General features: G+C 39.2%; 1 protein-coding gene across 3 annotated transcripts in view; it reads left to right on the top strand.

The window, feature by feature from the left end:
• Positions 1-19,084, top strand: part of LOC122561192 (EF-hand calcium-binding domain-containing protein 6-like) — a 52,977-nt gene that overhangs the window by 26,387 nt on the left and 7,506 nt on the right. For all 3 annotated transcript variants that reach the window (XM_043712726.2, XM_087998894.1, XM_043712725.2), the window contains 5 exons: positions 2,813-2,923; positions 9,686-9,788; positions 10,625-10,749; positions 10,860-11,103; positions 15,904-16,073. In XM_043712726.2, the coding sequence (XP_043568661.1) occupies positions 2,813-2,923; positions 9,686-9,788; positions 10,625-10,749; positions 10,860-11,103; positions 15,904-16,073 (753 nt within the window). The remainder of the gene's footprint in view (positions 1-2,812; positions 2,924-9,685; positions 9,789-10,624; positions 10,750-10,859; positions 11,104-15,903; positions 16,074-19,084) is intronic.

Raw genomic sequence — 19,084 nt, 5'->3', positions numbered from 1 at the left:
CCCGGCCCTCATCCCTCCAAACCCTTCCTATTCAAAGACCCATCCAGATACCTTTTAAATGTTGCAATTGTACCAGCCTCCACCACTTCCCCAAGCAGGTCATTCCACATATGCACCACCCTCTGCGTGAAAAATGTTGCCCCTTAGGTCCCTTTCATATCTTTTCCCTCTCACCCTAATCCTATGCCCTCTAGTTCTGGACTCCCTCACCCCATGGAAAAGACTTTGCCTATTTATCCTATCCATGCCACTCATGATTTTATAAACCTCCATGAGGTCACCCCTCAGCTTTCGACGCTTCAGGGAAAACAGCCCCAGCTTGTTCAGCCTCTCCCTAGAGCTCCAATTGTCCAACCCTGTCAACATCCTTGTAAATCTTTTCTGAATCCTTTCAAGTTTCACAACATCCTTCCGATAGGAAGGAGACCAGAATTGCATGCAACATTCCAAAAGTGGCCTATCCAAAGTCCTGTATAGCCACAACATGACCTCCCATGATCTCCCACTCAATGCTCGGACCAATAAAGGAAAACATTCCAGATGCCTTCTTCACTATCCTATCTACCTGCAACTCTACTTTCAAGGAGCTACAAACCTGCACTCCAAGGTTCAGCAACGCTCCCTAGGACCTTACCATTAAGTGTATAAGTCCTGCTCTGATTTGCTTTCCCAAAATACAGCACCTTGCATTTATCTAAATTAAACTCCATCTGCCACTCCTCAGCCCATTGGCCCATCTGATCAAGGTCCTATTGTAACCTTCTTCACTGTCCACTACACTTTGGTGTCATCTGCAAACTTACTAACTATACCTCCTGTGAATTATCTCAAAGCAATTTATAATGTTCTTAAACCTGTGGTATAAAATATTATCGTTAATTGAGGGGTGACCTTATAGAGGTTTATAAAATCATGAGAGGCATGGATAGAGTGACAAGATCTTTTTCCTGGGGTGGGGGAGTCCAGAACCAGAGGCTATGGGTTTAAGGTGAGGGGGAAAGATTTGAAAGGGCGTTAAGGGACAGCTTTTTCACACACAGGGTGGTGCATGTATGGAATAAGTTGCCAGTGGAAGTGGTGGAGCCTGGTACAATTACAACATTTAAAAGGCATCTGGATAGGTATATGAATAGGCAGGATTTAGAGGGATATGGACCAAATGCTGGCAAATGGGACTAGATTTATCTAGGACATCTGATTGTCATGGACGAGTTGAACTGAAGGGTCTGTTTCTGTACTGTACGTAACCATGACTCTATAACTCTTTCATTGTAGTCTCACGCAGAGTCCACAGAAAAAGCAATGTAGATACAAATGGATCACTGAAGAACTTTTGCCAATACATTTTTTTTTGAGAAGGAAAGACAGATGTTATTGTATTGGTACAACTAGCTAACCTATAGACACCTGAGAGTGTACTGCTTAAAAAGTTAAATCTAATGTGTGTTGCAACCTTTTTACACAGGAGTTTGAGCCATTAATGAGATACATTGTTACACTAGTTTGCAAGAAAGAAAAGAACAATAAAGAAGCTTTAGTATATGTGAATAATAATCATTGTTGTGTTAAATATACTACAGGATATTTCAAAATTACACACCCTCAACTTAATAGGTTGTTATTTTCCTAAGATCCTATTTGATTTTAAGGACACTTTGATTTAAAATCTTGTAAGCACAATTTCTAGTACCAACAATTAGCTTCAATTTAACATAGGCTCTTATTGTAATCACTAATATCATTTTGCTGCTTGAAATTTGACTTAGAATAATTTTGAAGTTCAAGTGTGACAGGTGAACTCCACTACTTTCCTTCCTTTGATCGAGTCAGAGTATTAGGTGGCTATGGTGATGGTGTGATCAGGCTGAATAATATGTGCAGAATCTTAGGGAAAAGGAAAAGCTCCTGATATCTTAACACACAAAAATCTTCTTCTTGAATTATCTGCCTGAAGTCAGGTGCAATCTCATTCTCTGATAGGGTAAGGTGGCAAGTGCCAAATCCATTCTACTTGTCATAGGGATTGAAACCTGGTCTGATGGCACCAGTTTGATCCACACTGGCCATTTAGACAACTGAGCCCAAGTAGTTTGAGTTGCTGTAGCAAAATTCAATTTAATATGCATTTTGTGGTCAGCAACTACAAATACTGATGATAGTGGTTTCAATTTTCTTTCCATCACATGGCTGACTAGGAATTCACCACACATTCACCACATGCCTTTGGCGTATGTTGGAATGATTTACAAGTTGATATTCAACCTAAACAAAAAAAAATCAAAAGAACTGCAGATACTCGGAATCAGAAGCAAAAACCGACATTGCTTGAAAAATTCAGCAGGTCTGGCATCATCTGTACAGAGAAACCAGAGTCAACATTTCAGGTCCAGTGACCCTTCTTCAGAACTAATATTCAACTTATTTGACTCTGTTATGAACACACCTTTGGCCATTATGTCCTAAACTTTCTGGCCAAAAGTCAGGAATGTTACTCCATTGCGCAGAAAAATGAATGCTTTAGATAATGTGTGTTTTTTGAATTCTAATATGGTACATAACAACACCCAATCCTAACAGCGATCATGTTATTTACTGGATAAAATGATCTACATTACGTTGGAGCAAATAAAAATCTTTTACATGTCAACCAAACATTTCTGAAATACTGGGAAATAGACACACCATGCATGTAAACCTCTATTGTTTGCAGTATTCTGTGGAATGTAAACTTTTCTGAAGAGCATGGAATTAAACCTTTTATCAGTTTGCTGGGTTATTATTATATTCTGTATTTTTTTGTTTATTCTCCAAGATTTGGCATTGACATGTCAGATGAAGAAATAAGTTATCTGAAGAACCGGATACCACTGGATGCCCAAGGCAATGTGAAATATCTTGAGTTCATGTCCATATTTGACAGCTGGTAAGCAGTTCTTTATTGTAGGTTGCTGTATGTCAGATTCTTTCCAATTTGAGTCCAAAGGTATATGATGAAACAGACTTGAGTTGATATAAGCAAGCACCATTAGATAGTGTAGTTCCTAATAGCCATTTATCAATTCACCAATAAAGACCTGCTTAACTCTGAATAGACAAAGTTAACTGGCATTCATAAATGTGCTTTTTTGGCTTCACATATGTGAATATTCATAAAACAGGTGTTTTTATTACCAATGTAGACACTCACTATCTCTGTAGGAGATAGGTAGTATGCATTCTGAAAGATTGCAATACTCAATAATGATATAGAAATACATGTTTTGTTCACTACAGCTGTTTTAATGTATGAAAAACTGATATAATCACTTGGGTGTTTTGGTCAGTGACCATGGAATGTTAAGTCTTTCTTCCTTCTCTTCATTTCCTCCTTCACTTCCTCCCATCCCTTCCTTTCACTTTCCTTCAATTTTCTTCCCTTTCCTTCCATCTCTCCCTAAGTGCTAAAGGAACAAAGATGCTAAATAAGACTTATCATGCCAACAAAAGTTCACTTGTCCCTGCATACATCAGCCCAAATAGTTGCTGGCATACAGCAATGTCATGCCCCTCCATGGATTTCAAATTCATACGTAATACAGCTTGTTGGATATTAGGTAAATTATATTATTGTAATGAATTGTGTACATTATCAATGATGTCTGCTGATGAAGGGACACACTTGGAATGAGAATCTAGTCTGCAAGGTTTGTAGAGGATGTTTTCTCCGACTAACTTACGTATGTAATGAGAATAATTGATGAAGATTTTGCTCACCAGTATGAGGAAAAACTCTCCTCTCTTTCTATGACTTCCATATGTACATGTTGGCAGCAGTATTGGACCTCTTGATCAGTAAAACCTCACAGGCATCCTAATTGATGATGGTAACATTTGAAGCTGTCAACAGAAGAAGGTATGTCCTCAGGGAAAGCCCTAAGCACAAGCATTCACATGCTGCTGTCTAGCTTAATCGACATCATGAATAAATAGTCTGAAGAATTGAACAGTCAGATGGTCAGTATGTAGCAGAAGATTTGCAGCAGGAAAGTGTCGAAAAACCTCCCAGTTCAGTTCATAGGAGATGACAAACAAAAAAATTGGCTTACCAGCTACTACATGGAGATTGGATATAAACTAGTTAATCCATACTTGCTCAACTGCAGAACATAACTATGCCTATAGCGATAATTAAGCCCCTAGCCCACTCTGAACCATTGAATCAAAGGTTGGCTCTGATGAAGATGCCAGCATCTCACACCTCAGTGCTTCCTTCCAAAACTGATAAAGCCATTTGATATGCTTTTATATATTGCTGACATAATTCTTGTCCAACTTGGAATAGAGGAAGAAGTGGTAAAATATGTTAGCTGTTCAGGTTGTTAACCACAAGCTAGCTTGGTCATTTAGAAACTGAAAACAATGCCCCCATTGCTCCATTCTCATGGTGAAATCGGAGCCATCCACATTGGCAGGAAAACTACCCAGCCACTAATGCACAGTTCCACACTTGTAGCAAAAGAAGCCATTTCAGATTTTTATGTAGGAGCAGCAGATGAGTCCATGTAGCAGGACAATTTAACAAAAACAAATCATAACACTTAGTGTCCAAGACATAGATGCTAATGAAAGCAATGGTGTATTTTTACTGTTTTAAGTTATAGGACCTCAAGATGACTGTCAACACTCTAATGAGTTTGTTAATTGTGAGAAGGGTCATATTAAATTGGTTACTGAGGCTGGTGCATTGTTCCTTTCTGATACTGTATATCGGCTCAGACCTCACCTTCAACTGTGAGGCATAGGATGTATTTCAATGGAAGTTAAGAAGCTGCTGCAAGCTATACTTTGCTTAATGGTCTCTCAGAGGAAGCCAATTATTTTATGCTTGCTCAGTTTCCTACACTCCACAGTGCAGGTGTACATTGTCATTACCTTCAGGTCTTCATGGTGGGTGCACCTGTGGTGTCCTCTGTGGTGTCAGTTTATACACTTAGTCAGCTCAAGACTCTGTCTTTGAATAAAAGCCTTATTCTTCCCTGAAGACAGGCTGATGACAGAGTCAGATTTCCTCCCCCAAGGTGAGCTGAGGACAGAGAGATGGAGGCGGGGGCTTCGCTGGGTTGAGAGAAATATTTGTGGTTATATGTAAAAAGAAATGTTGATGGTTAAACAATTATGATGATTTAATGGAACAGAGCAAAAGACTTGGGAGGGAGAATGGGTAAGACCTATTAAACTAATGCAGAGTACACAGCATCAGTTATGTCTGCTGATGTTTCAAGTTTAGATCAAGACTATATGGTTTGAAGTATGCTCTCTCCTACCTTCTTTGTAAATAGTTGATAAAGGAAGTCATTCAGCAATTTACATCTCTCAATAACCTCAGGATAACTTCACTACACCTCTGACAGCAGCTTCCAGATTCCCATGTTCAACTGCACCTCTGTGGACATCAGTAGATGTTTCCCAATTTAATTACTGTTATGCTTACCACATAACTAGAGAGACTTTCTTCCCAAGAAATCTACAAAACCTACAAAAACTTGAAAATTTTACATCAGATTGTCGCAGTCACAGATCACAACTTTGAATCACATTTGGACGTGTTGAAGAACTGCTTGCAACATGTTTTTTTTAAAAAGGGGAGATACAGCACCAGATGACTGTGGATATAAACCCAATGGAGAGGCATTGAAGAATGTCTGAAAGTGTCAAAGCAACTTCAAAGGGAGAAATGCATTGCAAAGTGAACTGTAATTTCCTGTGAGTATCTCAGACTAGGAATATGACGGGAGAAAAGACAGCAGTCTAGGCAATAGACATATTTCTATTTTCCTCTTTCAAGATTACACAGGTACAGAGGTTAAGAATGGGTTTCAGTCCTGTTGGAAAAGTAGTCATGTGTACTTGTTTGGTTTAAGTGCTAGTGTGCTGTGAAAGTCACAGTCAAAGAGCCATCCACTAGTCACTACTGCAATACAGGTCTTGGGCTGTCTTGCTTGGAGTGCTTAAGGCTAGTTAGTGAGTCAGTTCAAAGATAAATGAGCCAAAAAATTTCAACTAACCTGTAAAATCAAGAATCTTGAAATTGACTGCTTGATTATCCACCGTCTACTCAACGCAAATAACTCGGAAACTGATCCGTAGGCCTATTAACTTCTTTCTTTTTCTGTACTGGCTTCTTGTTTCTGATTTGTGTGTGTGTTGCATTATTATTTCTTATTGTGTTTGGTTATTAATAAACTCATTTTTTCATTAACTCAACCATGGTTAAATTGGTACCTTTTAAACGTAAATTACGTTGGTAAGAAAGTATTAACAAGGGAGGGGATCCTTTTTAAATTAATCTTGTTGCGACCAATTGAAGGGGCAGGTGAATAAAGACACCAGCAGCTTAACGATTTAGAGTGGTTGGTCTGGAACTGCAACAAACTGGGGAATCTCATTTGGGGGCAGGTTGTAAGAAGACATAACCTTTGTCGATATTGGGTCTTGGGGTGATGTTGAGCTGTCAGCCACTGGCAGGAAACATTGAAATTGGCATCCTTATGTGCAATTTGTACAAATAATCATACTGCAAATGAGCTTAACATTAATACAGAAATTCCAGGCCTTTAAATGCATTTTACATATTGATGTAGTTACAGAATAATTTAAAAATGTATACAAATACCAAGTAGACAAAAAGCTGGATTATGACATATTTAATAGCCAATATCATTCAAAATATCTTAGATGTGATACATAGATGTACAATTAGGCACAATTGAGGGACAATTTATAACATTCTGCTTGATAATCACAAATAACCTTCCTTAGATGAAGTCTGACATACTCATTCCTTTTAAGGTCATCATGGGAGAGAATGTTTTCTCAGTAATTTGTTGGTTTCAAGTTTCTCACAAGACAGAATAGTTTTATTCACAGCTGTGCAGATGAGGAACCCTGCCACCATTTGGCTGAAAAAATAAATTGCATCTTGTAAATATGCGAACATATAACAAAGTAGGCCAGTCTCTACTTCAATGAACTACACTATTCATTAAGATGAAGGCTGATTTGTTTATGTTCCGAATTCCTTAATCTGATCTATTTCTTAGAACTGTTGACTCTCTTATCTATCAAACATCTATCTACCTCCGGTATCAATATTAATATCCCATTTCTCCCATCTTCTGATGCAGTGTTCCAAAGTTCACAACACTCAGAGAGAAAATATTTCTCCTCATCGCTTTCCTAAAAGGACAACTGTAATTTTCAAGCAGGGTCCTTTGGTTCTGGACTCACTCCCAAGAGTCTAGATTAGAGTGGTGCTGGAAAAGCACAGCAGGTCAGGCAGCCTCCGAGGAGCAGGAAAATCGACTTTTCAGGCAAAAGCCCTTTGCCCGAAATGTCAATATTCCTGCTCCTTGGATGCTGCCTGACCTGCTGTGCTTTCCCAGCAACACTCTAATCTAGACTCTGATTTCCAGCATCTGCAGTCCTCCTTTTTGTCTCACTCCCAAGAGTAAATATCCTTTCCATGTCCACTTTGTTAAGACCATTCAGGATCTTATAAACTTGAATCAAATCATCCCTCACTCGTTTCAACTCTAGGGAAAACAAGTCCAGCTTGTCCAATGTTTTATCATAAAATGTAACTTATTGATTCCAAATACCAAACCAGTAAATCTTCTCAGAACTCCTCCAATGCATTAACATCCTTCCCTAAGTAAGGAGACCAAACTGCACACAATATTTGAGATGTGGTTTCATCAATACTCTGTATAACTGAAGCATAGCATTGTTACTTTTTTGTCCAATTCTTCTCGTAATAAAGAATACCATTCAATTAGCATTCTAGCTCATTTGGCCCGTCTGCATACCAAATTCTTGAGACCCGTGCACTTGAACACCTAGATCTTTCCACACCATGGCCTTTTGCAGTCGTTCACCATTTAAATAATACTCTGCTTCTATATTCTTCCTGCTAAAGTGACCAACATTACATTTTACCTCATTATATTTCATATTTCATATTTTTGTCCACTCACTTAACTTATGTACATCAGTCTTCACCCTTATTTTGTCATCTTCACAATATACTTTCCGATCTTTCTTTGTGTCACTTGCAAACTTAGCTACCATGCCTTCAATCCCCTCATTAAAATTATTTAATTTTAAATTGTATAAATTATAAAAAGCTGAGTACCCACCACAGATCCCTGGAGGATCCCTGCACATATCCCGCCGATCTGAAAAAGACCAACTTACGCATCCTTTCTGCTTTTTGCCAACAACCAATCTTCTATGCATGCTAGTATGCTACCAAGTATTCATAAGCTCCTTCTTTGCCTTTTTGTGGAGTCTTGTCAAATACTTTCTCGAAATCCAAGTACAATGCATCAACATATTCCCCTTTATCCATTGTGCATGTTACTCCTTCAAAGAATGCCAACAAATTGGTTAAACATAATTTCCTTTCTATAAAATCATGATGACTCCTCCTGGTTACCTTAAATTTTCCCTAGTGCCCAGTTATAACCTCCCTAGAGATGATTCTAACAGCTTACCCATGACAGACATCAAACTAATTGGCCTACAATTTTCTATTTTCTTCCTCCCTCTCTTCTTGAATTGATGGGGTATGTTTGCTAAATTCTAGGCTAATGGACTCTTTCTGGAATTTTCTCCCGAGGTCCTAAGTTCTAGAGTGCTTAGGTGTCTCTGATCTTTATGTCTCTTTCTTCCATAAAGCTGTCTTTAAAACATATCTCCTTTACCAAACATTTGTCCATCTACCCATGATACCTATAACATCCTTATGTGGTTTGGTGTATAAGTATGGTTACTAATTCTCCCAATGATGTAGGTTATACATAATATAATTTCATACTTCAAATATAATACATAATGGAGGTATAGTTTAATATATTATCCTCCACTGAGGATTACATAGGAGTCATTTCTTATCAAGGTTCATTATATAGTCATCCTTCTCATTTTCGTACTAAGGTGAAGGGGTAAAAGTGGAATTGTATTCCATGCAATCATCACTATTTTGTTGGTAGTGATAAAATTATGTACAATCGTATGAGAACCACCATTCCCAATGCTGAAGGCTCACTGAAGGCTTTACCACTCACTGAAGGTTTCACCACTCCTGAGTTACTGGGTCCTTCCTCGTGTATTTTATTGTTTATAATTTGAAAAAATTAAAAAGGTATTGTTAAAGAATATAATCTCCACTAATAGTCCAATTGGTTGAGGCACTAATATAATTGCAAGATCTAAAAAATTCAGATTCAATATCTAATCTCTATTGAGTTATCCAACTTTGTTCTGATTAATGCAACAATTACTATATGCAGTCTCAGTTAATATGCTTTAGGAGTGTAATGTTCAAACTGTTTACAACTCCTGACTGCTACTTGGCAACCTTTGATGAGAGTGCATTAGTGTGACCGCAAGGTACTGAGGCTGTCTACTTTCTGATGACATTAACTTCAGACTTTGTAAAGGGCAACTGACACTGGTCAGACAACTTCACTGCAGGGAGTTGCTGATCTGAGGAAAGGAGAAAAGTTGAAACTGAGTCGATGGCAAACAGCAATATTTGTTATTCTTAAGTTACATAAATTATTGTGTAACTATGAATGATTGCAACCTATATTTAAAATGGAAACCAAATTAAGTAGTACATGTCTTTGTTTTCATTGCACAATAGTAAAGGTGCAAAGAGTCTGTTATGTGACAAGTCTATGATGACAAACTTGAGCAAAGAAAATTCAACAGACAAAGAGTATGGCTCAGGAAGAACTACAGATCAGGTAAAGATTAATAGCTATTATTTTCTATTTGAAATGTTTGTATTTGACATGCTTTGCCAGTTTTTCATTATCATCTTCAGACAGAATGGATTCAAAGCTCACTTGACATGTTCATTATAACCGGTGGACCTTCTGGTATGGCCTGTATCCAAGTTATTTTATTAATTAGATAAGATCTGCAAGCTTATTAATAGGTGTAAAATTGTAATGAGTATGCTCACGATTTCCTAGTACGCGCTCCTATTGAAAACTATTATTGAAGCATGGATTCAAAAATGGAATATGGTTGAGAGTCACTGAAGAGAATTGACAAGGCACATTTACTTTGATAATTTACTTTTACTGTTATTTTGATGAATCTTGACGTTGCATTGGTTATAGATTCCCTTATTTCGGATGCAAATCCTAAGACTAGGTGATGCTTTTCCAATTAAATGCCAAACTCAATGTTTAGGATTGAAGATAAATTATTAGTTATTGAGAAGTGCAGGTTGTCAATTGTATCATTAGAGGCTAAGTATATACATGTACTTAATGTTCCTACCTCTGAGCGCAAAGACTTGGATTCAATCCCAACTCCTCAGAGGTGTGTCATATAACTTCTGAATGCATTTATTTAAAATATCTTGACAGCATCAATTGAAAGGTTACTTAAGTACACTTCAAAGGATGTTGAGTGACAGAGCTTGTGAGTCGAGATAAGAGTTAGACAGTTGTAATGATTTATATTGTGAAGAAATCGATATCAATTAAAATCTGCTCTGGTTTCACTCTTCACTCATTGGCTACAAGGAGTGGAACTTGCCAGCACTTATGGATAACTTCTTTCATTCTAGATCTCAAATATTATACAGGATCTTGTGAAGAAACAATATCAAATGGTGGAACAAAACTTTAACAAACTTGATAAAATGAACACCAGACGATTTTCTCCTGAGTCAATGTACCAGCTTTTGAAGCAGTTAAGGAAATATGTTTTGCTCTTCCCACTAAAATGTACATATTTGTGATTTAATAATCATGATAACATTTTCTTGGAAGATGCTGATACCTTTTTCTTGTCGTATACAGATTTGATATTCACCCACCAATCACAAGAGATGACGTCCGAAAACTATGGAGCACTTTAATTACCAGTCAGGATAACACTTTGGATTTCTATGAATTTGTTCGACATTTTGGATTCTCACCTAAATCAGCTTGTTACCCAAATGCCAAAATCCATCCACCAGTTAAAGGTGACAGTGACTTCCTGATTCGATCCAGGAAGTTCAACTGTGACACAGAAATAATTGAGGATAATCTGCAAGCTAAGGTTAAGTAATTATTCAATTAAGAACTTACGTTTATATGCATGGTCAGTGGTAAATCAGCAGATAGCACTTTCATACATCATTTACATTTAAGGTTTATTTAAATTGCACTCAGATTCAGCATAAGAAGTAGGATAAAATAGACACAGCACAACATTGGGTGACTACATCTATTTGGCTGACTACATCTATTTTTTCATGAAGAAGTATTATTTTTTTGCTGAAAATGAGATTTCAGACTTCATTCCTATGATGTAAGTTATTAGTGTTTTCACCTCAAGGTCAGAAACTTGTGAGTTTGAATATCTATGATCAAAAACTAAAGCTCGCAAAGTTGACAATAATGTAACACTAGTGTGCTGCATTGTTGAATTGGCAAAAAGGTGCAAAACTAAACCCCTATTCTTGTTAAAACAATTGTTTTAGTTGCAAATAAGGTATCCTTTGGTACTATTCTAGTTAAAGAAGAGCAAAGAACTTTTCCTGGCATTGTGGCCAACATGACACATTCATTACTGAATATAAATTAATGGTTTGTTTATTCAATTGCTGAAATCGCAATAGTTGAACTTCAATAAAAGTTCATTTTGAAAAATATTTGGGCCTATATGTTGGTCACCATAGTCTTGTCAGGCCAAAGGACTGCTCTCTCATTAGAGAGAGAGATGACTAGTGGTGGTTTAATTTGAGAATCACCTCAGCTAAAGTGAGGGGAAAGGTTGAGAAGGTGAGTCCTTCATGGTAACCTCAATCAGTGTGGGAATTGAACCTACACCGTTGGCATCACTCTGCAATGCAAATCTGCTGTCCAGCCAACTGATTTAAACCTTCCCCTATACATTTATAAATAAAGACATATTTGAATATAAATAGAACATAGAACATAGAATATTGAACATTACAGCGCAATACAGGCCCTTTGGCACTCGATGTTGCGCCAACCTGTGAATTCAATCGGAAGCCCATCTAACCTGTACTATTCCATTCTCTTCCATATGCCTATCCAATGACCATTTAAATGCCCTTAAAGTTGGCGAGTCTACTACTGTTGCAGGCAGTGCATTCTATGCCTCTACTACTGTCTGGGTAAAGAAACTACCTCTGACATCTCTCCGAAATCAATCACCCCTCAATTTAGAGCTATGTCCCCTTGTGCTAGCCATCCCCAGCCAAGTAAAAAGGCTCTCAATATCTAACCTATCTAACCCTCTGATTATCTTATATGTCTCAATTAAGTGACCTCTCAACCTTCTTCTCTCTAACGAAAACAGCCTCAAGTCCCTCAGCCTTTCCTCATAAGACCTTATTTCCATACCAGGCAGCATCCTCATAAATCTCCTCTGAACCCTTTCCAAAGCTCCCACCTCCTTCCTATAATGCGGTGACCAGAACTGTTCGCAATACTCCAAATGTGGCCACACCAGAGTTTTGTACAGTTGCAGCATGACCTCATGGTTCCGAAATTCAATCCCTCTACTAATAAGAGCTAACACATCGTATGTCTTCTTAACAACCCTATCAATCAAGGTGGCAACTTTCAAGGATCTATGTACCTGGACACTGAGATCTCTCTGTTTATCTACACTACCAAAAATCTTATCTTTAGCCCAATACTCTGCATTCCTGTTACTCCTTCCAAAGTGAATCACCTCACATTTTGCTGCATTAAACTCCATTTGCCACCTCTCAGCCCAACTCTGCAGATTATCCATGTCCCTCTGTAACCTGAAACATCCTTTGTCACTATCCATAACTCTACCGACCTTAGTGTCATCCCCAAATTTACTAACCCATCCTTCTATGCCCTCATCCAGGTCATTAATAAAAATGACACACAACAGTGGTCCCAAAACAGATCCTTACAGTAGACCACTACTAACTGAACTCCAGGATGAATATTTCCCATCAACCACCACCCTCTGTCTTGTTTCAGCTAGCGAATTTCTGATCCAAACAGCTAAATCACCCTCAATCCCATGCCTCCGTAATTTGTGCAATAGCCTATCATGGGGAACCTTATCAAACGCTTTACTGAAATCCATATACACCACATCAACCGCTTTACCCTCATCCACCCGTTTGGTCACCTTCTCAAGGAACTCAATTAGGTTTGTGAGGCATGGTCTACTCTTCACAAAAGTATGTTGACTATCCCTAATCAGTTATTCATTTCTAGATGATTATAAATCCTATCTCTTATAACCCTTTCCAACACTTTTCCCACAACCGAAGTAAGGCTCACAGTTCTATAATTTCCAGGGTTGTCTCTACTCCCCTTCTTGAACAAGAAAATAACATTTGCACCATTCCTGTAGACAATGCCGCCATAAAGATCAAAGCCAAAGACTCAGCGATCTCCTTCTTGGCTTCCCAGACAATCCTAGAATAAATTCCATCCGGCTCAGGGGACTTATCTATTTTTACACTTTCCAGAATTGCTAACACCTCTTCCTTGTGAACCTCAATCCCACATTTAGTCTGGTAGCCTGTTTGTCAGTATTCTCCTCAACCATGTTGTCTTTTTTTAGTTGGATTACTGATGAAAAGTATTCATTTAGTGGTTCCCCTATCTCCTATGACTCCACGCACAATTTCCCACTACAATGCTTGATTGGCCCAAATCTTACTCTAGTAATTCTTTTATTCCTGATATACCTATAGAAAGCCTTAGCGTTTTCCTTGATCCTATCTGCCAATGACTTCTCATGTCCCCTCCCGGCTCTTCCTAGCTCTCTCTTTATGTCTTTTGTGGCTAACTTGTAACTCTCAAACGCCAGAACCATCACATCTCATCCTAACATTATTCTTCTTCTTCCTCTTGACAAGAGATTCAACTTCCTTAGTAAACCACTGCTCCCTCACTTGACAACTTCCTCCCTGCCTGACCGGTACATATTTATCAGGGACCTGCAGTAGCTGGTCCTTTAATAAGCTGTACATTTCAATTGTGCCCATTTCCTGCAGTTTCCTTCACCATCCTATGCATCCTAAATCTTGTTTAATCGCATCGTAATTGCCTTTCCCCCAGCTATAACTCTTGCACTGCAGTACATACCTATCCCTTTCCATTAGTAAAGTAAACATAACTGAATTGTTGTCACAATCATCAAAGTGCTCACCTACGTCCAAATCTAAGACCTGGCTGGCTTCATTACCCAGTACCAAATCCAATGTGGCCTTGCCCCTAGTTGGCCTGTCAACACACTGTGTCAAGAAACCCTCCTGCACACATTGGACAAAACTGACCCATCTAAAGGACTTGAATTATAGGTTCTCTGTCAATATTTGGAAAGTTAAAGTCCCCATAACAACTACCCTGTTACTCTTGCTCCTATCGAGGGTCATCTTTGCTATCATTTCCTCTACATCTCTGGAATGTTTTGGAGGCCTATAGAAAACTCCAACAGGATAATCTCTCCTTTCCTTTCTCTAAAGTCAGCCCATACTACCTCAGTGGATGAGTTCTCAAATGTCTTTTCTGCAACTGTAATACTGTCCTTGACTAACAATGCCACACCACGCCCACTTTTACTATTTTCTCTGTTCTTACTGAAACATCTAAATCCTGGAATCTGCAACAACCATTCCTGTCCCTGCTCTACCCATATCTTTTAAATGGCCACAACATCAAAATCCAGGTACATACCCATGCTGCAGGTTCTCTCACCTTATTCCGGATGCTCCTGGCGTTGAAGTAGACACACTTCAAACCAACTTCTTGCTTGCTGGTGCCTTTTTTTGACCTTGAAACCTTAGTTGTGACCTCACTACTCTCAACGTCCTATATACTCAAACTACAATTTTGATTCCCATCCCCTGCTGAATTAGTTAAACCCACCTGAAGATCATGAGCAAATTTCCCCTCCAAGATATTGGTACCCTTCTGGTTAACATGGCCAAATATGGGACAATCTATAAATTATGCCTAAAATTTGTCTTTCATTTGTTCTTTTGATATCAACTATATCTATAGTAATCATTGCACACACGAGATCTTAAAAGCATTCTTTATATTTAACAGGAGCTGATTTCATCGTTTTATCATATTCCCTCCCTGTAGCTGCCTCCAGTAAGACAATGACGTGGATTTCAGGATTTCCCACTCATCGGAAATAGATCCGTAACACCCCCCAAAAATGTGGGTTATTACATTGCCCAGTTCCCACGGTTACCTCAAACATTAATTCCCTTTATCACTAGAGGCACATGATGCTTCCATTAAGCAGCATCATAAAACTCCTCTGTACTTTTTCCATAAAATTTCCTACCGGAATGTAATTGTAGCCTCTTGCAGTTTGCCTAGTGAGTGACAAATGAATATAGGCACAGGAAGAGTTCCTGGTAGAAGACATTGTGGGCTTCAATAAAGCTAATGCGCAAGAATGTCAGTCTGTTTCTTAAGCACTTCAAATTGACTAGCTGTTTAAGTATTCTTAAGTTGAATTCACAAAGATGCAATGTTTAAATCAAAACTGAATTCCAGTTACAATCCTTATCATTTCAACTAAGATACTCCAAGATTCTCTACAAGTTTAATGAGACACATTAGTTGGCAGACTGCATTGGAAGAGTTTAAACCTATCAGTAATATCATTAAACTCATTTGATTATATGTATGAAGGTAAAGTAAGAAGAAACCAAGGAATAATTTCTTTACTAAAAACAATACTGCTGTTGTCGAATCCAATATCCCTTAATATTTTAAAGATTATTCTGGTACATATGTATATACCTCAAGCCAGTTCGTTATCTTATTCCTGATTTCCATTTTTATTGATTACTATGGTGTTTCCTTATCATAGGTTAAGCTCTTGCTAGATGACCTCTGGACAAACTTTCGTGAGTTTGATCAATTTAACACGGGCTTTGTTAGCAAAGAGGAGTTCAAAGATGTTCTTATGGATGTATGCGAGGCACTGAATGATCAGGCCTGTGAGATAATCGCCAACAGGTTTACCCACAAGAAGAACCGGTTAGTTAGTGCCCAGTTGTCTTTTTTGAAATGAGTTCCTCCATGGATTACCCTGCCTGTGTGACACAGAGATGAATAAGGATTAATAAAGGATGTATAATGACTTATTTTGGGATAACCCAGATGCATTAATGTGTTTTTCATGCAACAGTAGGATATGAGTTTACAAGCACAAAGTCACATATAACCACTTTATGACCCAGGATAAAATATCGATTTGGTGGGGTAAAGATTCTAGATATGCATTCTTAATCACACATGAGTCTGATGCTTCAAATGTGCTGACCTGGAGGGGAAATATGATGAAAATGGTCAAACAAAATAGGCATGCCAGCATTACAAAATTTACCTTACTTCCTTTGTCAAAGAAAGATTAAAACAGCAACTACTTCCTATATTTATATAGTACCTTTAATGTATAGAACATCCCCAGGTATATCATAGAAACACTATAAAATAAAATATGACACTGAACCATATGAGAGGTTCGGACAGATGGTCCATAACTAGGTCAAAGGTGTATCTTTAAGTTGTGTCTTAAAGAAGGAAAGTGTAAGGTGGAGAGTTGCAGGGAGAGAATTCTGGAGACAAGGGCCTAGTGGGCGGCACGGTGGCACAGTGGTTAGCACTGTTGCCTCACAGCGCCTGAGACCCGGGTTCATTTCCCGCTTCAGGCAACTGACTGTGTGGAGTTTGCACGTTCTCCCCGTGTCTGCGAGGGTTTCCTCCGGGTGCTCCGGTTTCCTCCCACAGTCCAAAGATGTGCAGGTCAGGTGAATTGGCCACGCTAAATTGCCCGTAGTGTTAGGTAAGGGGTAAATGTAGGGGTATGGGTGGGTTGCGCTTCGGCGGGTCGGTGTGGACTTGTTGGGCCGAAGGGCCTGTTTCCACACTGTAATGTAATCTAATCTAAATGGGAAGTGTCAGCCCATGAGGCTGTAATTAAAATCAGGGATGCTAAGTCGGTCAGAATTTGATGAGTCTGGATGTCTTGGAGCTTGTGGGACTGAAGGAGATTACAGAAAAAAACGAGTAAAGCCAGGAATGGATTACAATTTGTGGACAGGAATATTTAAATCAAGATACTGTTGATCAGAACACATTGTAGTCAGTGAGTACAGCGGATTATAGGTTACTAGTTGGTATGACATGAGACACGAACAGCTGAATTTTGGGTGACCTCAAGATAGTAGAGAGTAGAATGTGTGAAACCAGTCAGAAACACAAAGCAACCCCATTGCCCCGTGAATGAATATTTTAATTCCCCCTCCCACTCTGCCAAGGACATGCAGGTCCTGGGCCTCCTCCATCGCCAAATCCTAACCAGCTTACACCTGGAGGAAGAATGCCACATCTTCCGCCTTGGGAGTTTCCAACCACACAGGATTAATGTGGATTTCACCAGTTTCCTTATTTCCTCTCCCCCCACCTTATCCCAGATCCAACCTTCCAACTCAGAACCCCTGTCATGACCTGTCTTACCTCTCCATCTTCCTTCCCATCTATCCATTCCACCCTCCTCTCTGACCTATTACCCCCTTCATCTAGCTATCGCACTATCAGCTACCTTTCCCCCAGCCCCACCCCCTTTCCATTTATCTCTCTACCCCCTTGGCTCATAAGTCTCATTCCTGATGAAAGGTTTTTGCCCGAAATGTCGATTCTCCTGCTTCTCCGATGCTGCCTGACCTGCTGTGTTTTTCCAGCACCACACTCTCGACTCTGATTTCCAGCATCTGCAGTCCTCACTTTGTTCTAACACATTGAAACAGTCAAGTCTAACGGTATCAAGGGAAGTCTGGTGGCATAGTGGTAGTGCCCCTACCTTGAGGCTAGAAGGTTCAGGTCCTATGCCAGGACTTATTGGCCACAGAGTGTGCATTCATGAGGTGGCCAAACCAGGGTTGATTATCAGCCTATAAATCCTGCCATATGCTTATTGGCAGGTGGTAGAACAGGAGAATTTCCTGATCAACATTCTGAAGTCCTTCAGAATCTATGGAAACAATGACTAGAGAAAAGGTAAATAGACAGAGGTAAAATATGAGGCATAACTGAAAGTTTCAGCAGCAGATATACTGGAGTGGGGTGAAGTAGGGCAATGTTACTGAGATGGAAATAGATTGCCTCAATGAAAGTGTAAATGTGTGGTCAAACGTTCCTGTCAGAGTCAACATAAGGTTGCAACAGATTTATTTAGTCAGATTATAGCCAAGGATGGGTACGTAATTAGTAGCAAGGGGTTTAAGTTTGGAAGAGGGTTTGAAAACAGGGGCTTCTCACTTCTAGATGTTCAAATAGAGGAAATTACTATTCATTCAGTGCTGAATGTCTGATAAGCAGTGTGAGAATACAGTGGTGATGGAGGAATCAAGAGAGATACTGGTGAAGTGATTGTCATTCACATACATGTGAAAATCAACACTGTTATCAAAGGCAGCATGTGAATAAGAAACAGGGGATCAAGGAGAGATGCTGAGAATAGCAGAAGTAACAGTGTGGGAGTAGGAAGAGAAACCATTGCATCAGGAATAGCCCACACTGCTCATCTTATATAGTTCAGATGGAGCTGGACTTTATGGATATGGGAACTTTCTGCTGATACTCTTCCCCTGAAGGAAGGAAGGTCCTGAATTGACCAACTTTGAATAAGGCCATCCTGTTCTCTAGCTGGCCTTAATCAGTTGACTTTCACCCATCAATCCCAGCAGTGTCACCACCGGCTGCCACCCTTTATCCCCACCCTCTGTCTTCTGCCAATCAGCCAATCCTCTACTCATGCTAGTATCTTAACCCTGACACCATGGGCTGTTATCTTATTTAGCAGTCTGCTGTGCAGCGCCTTGTCAAATGCCTTTTAGAAATCTAAAGAGATCACACCCACTGGCTTCCCTTTCATTACCTTGTCAAAGAATTCTAACAGATTTGTCAGGCATAACCTCCCCTTGACGATGCTATGCAGATTCAGTCCTAGTTTGCCATGTATTTTCAAGTACTCCGCAATCTCATCT

The sequence above is a fragment of the Chiloscyllium plagiosum genome, unplaced genomic scaffold (genome assembly GCF_037043375.1).
Source record: "Chiloscyllium plagiosum isolate Xiang-an unplaced genomic scaffold, Cpla_swu_hap1 HiC_scaffold_22, whole genome shotgun sequence".
NCBI classification, from domain to species: Eukaryota; Metazoa; Chordata; class Chondrichthyes; order Orectolobiformes; family Hemiscylliidae; genus Chiloscyllium; species Chiloscyllium plagiosum.
This window is presented reverse-complemented; position numbering and strand designations above follow the sequence as displayed.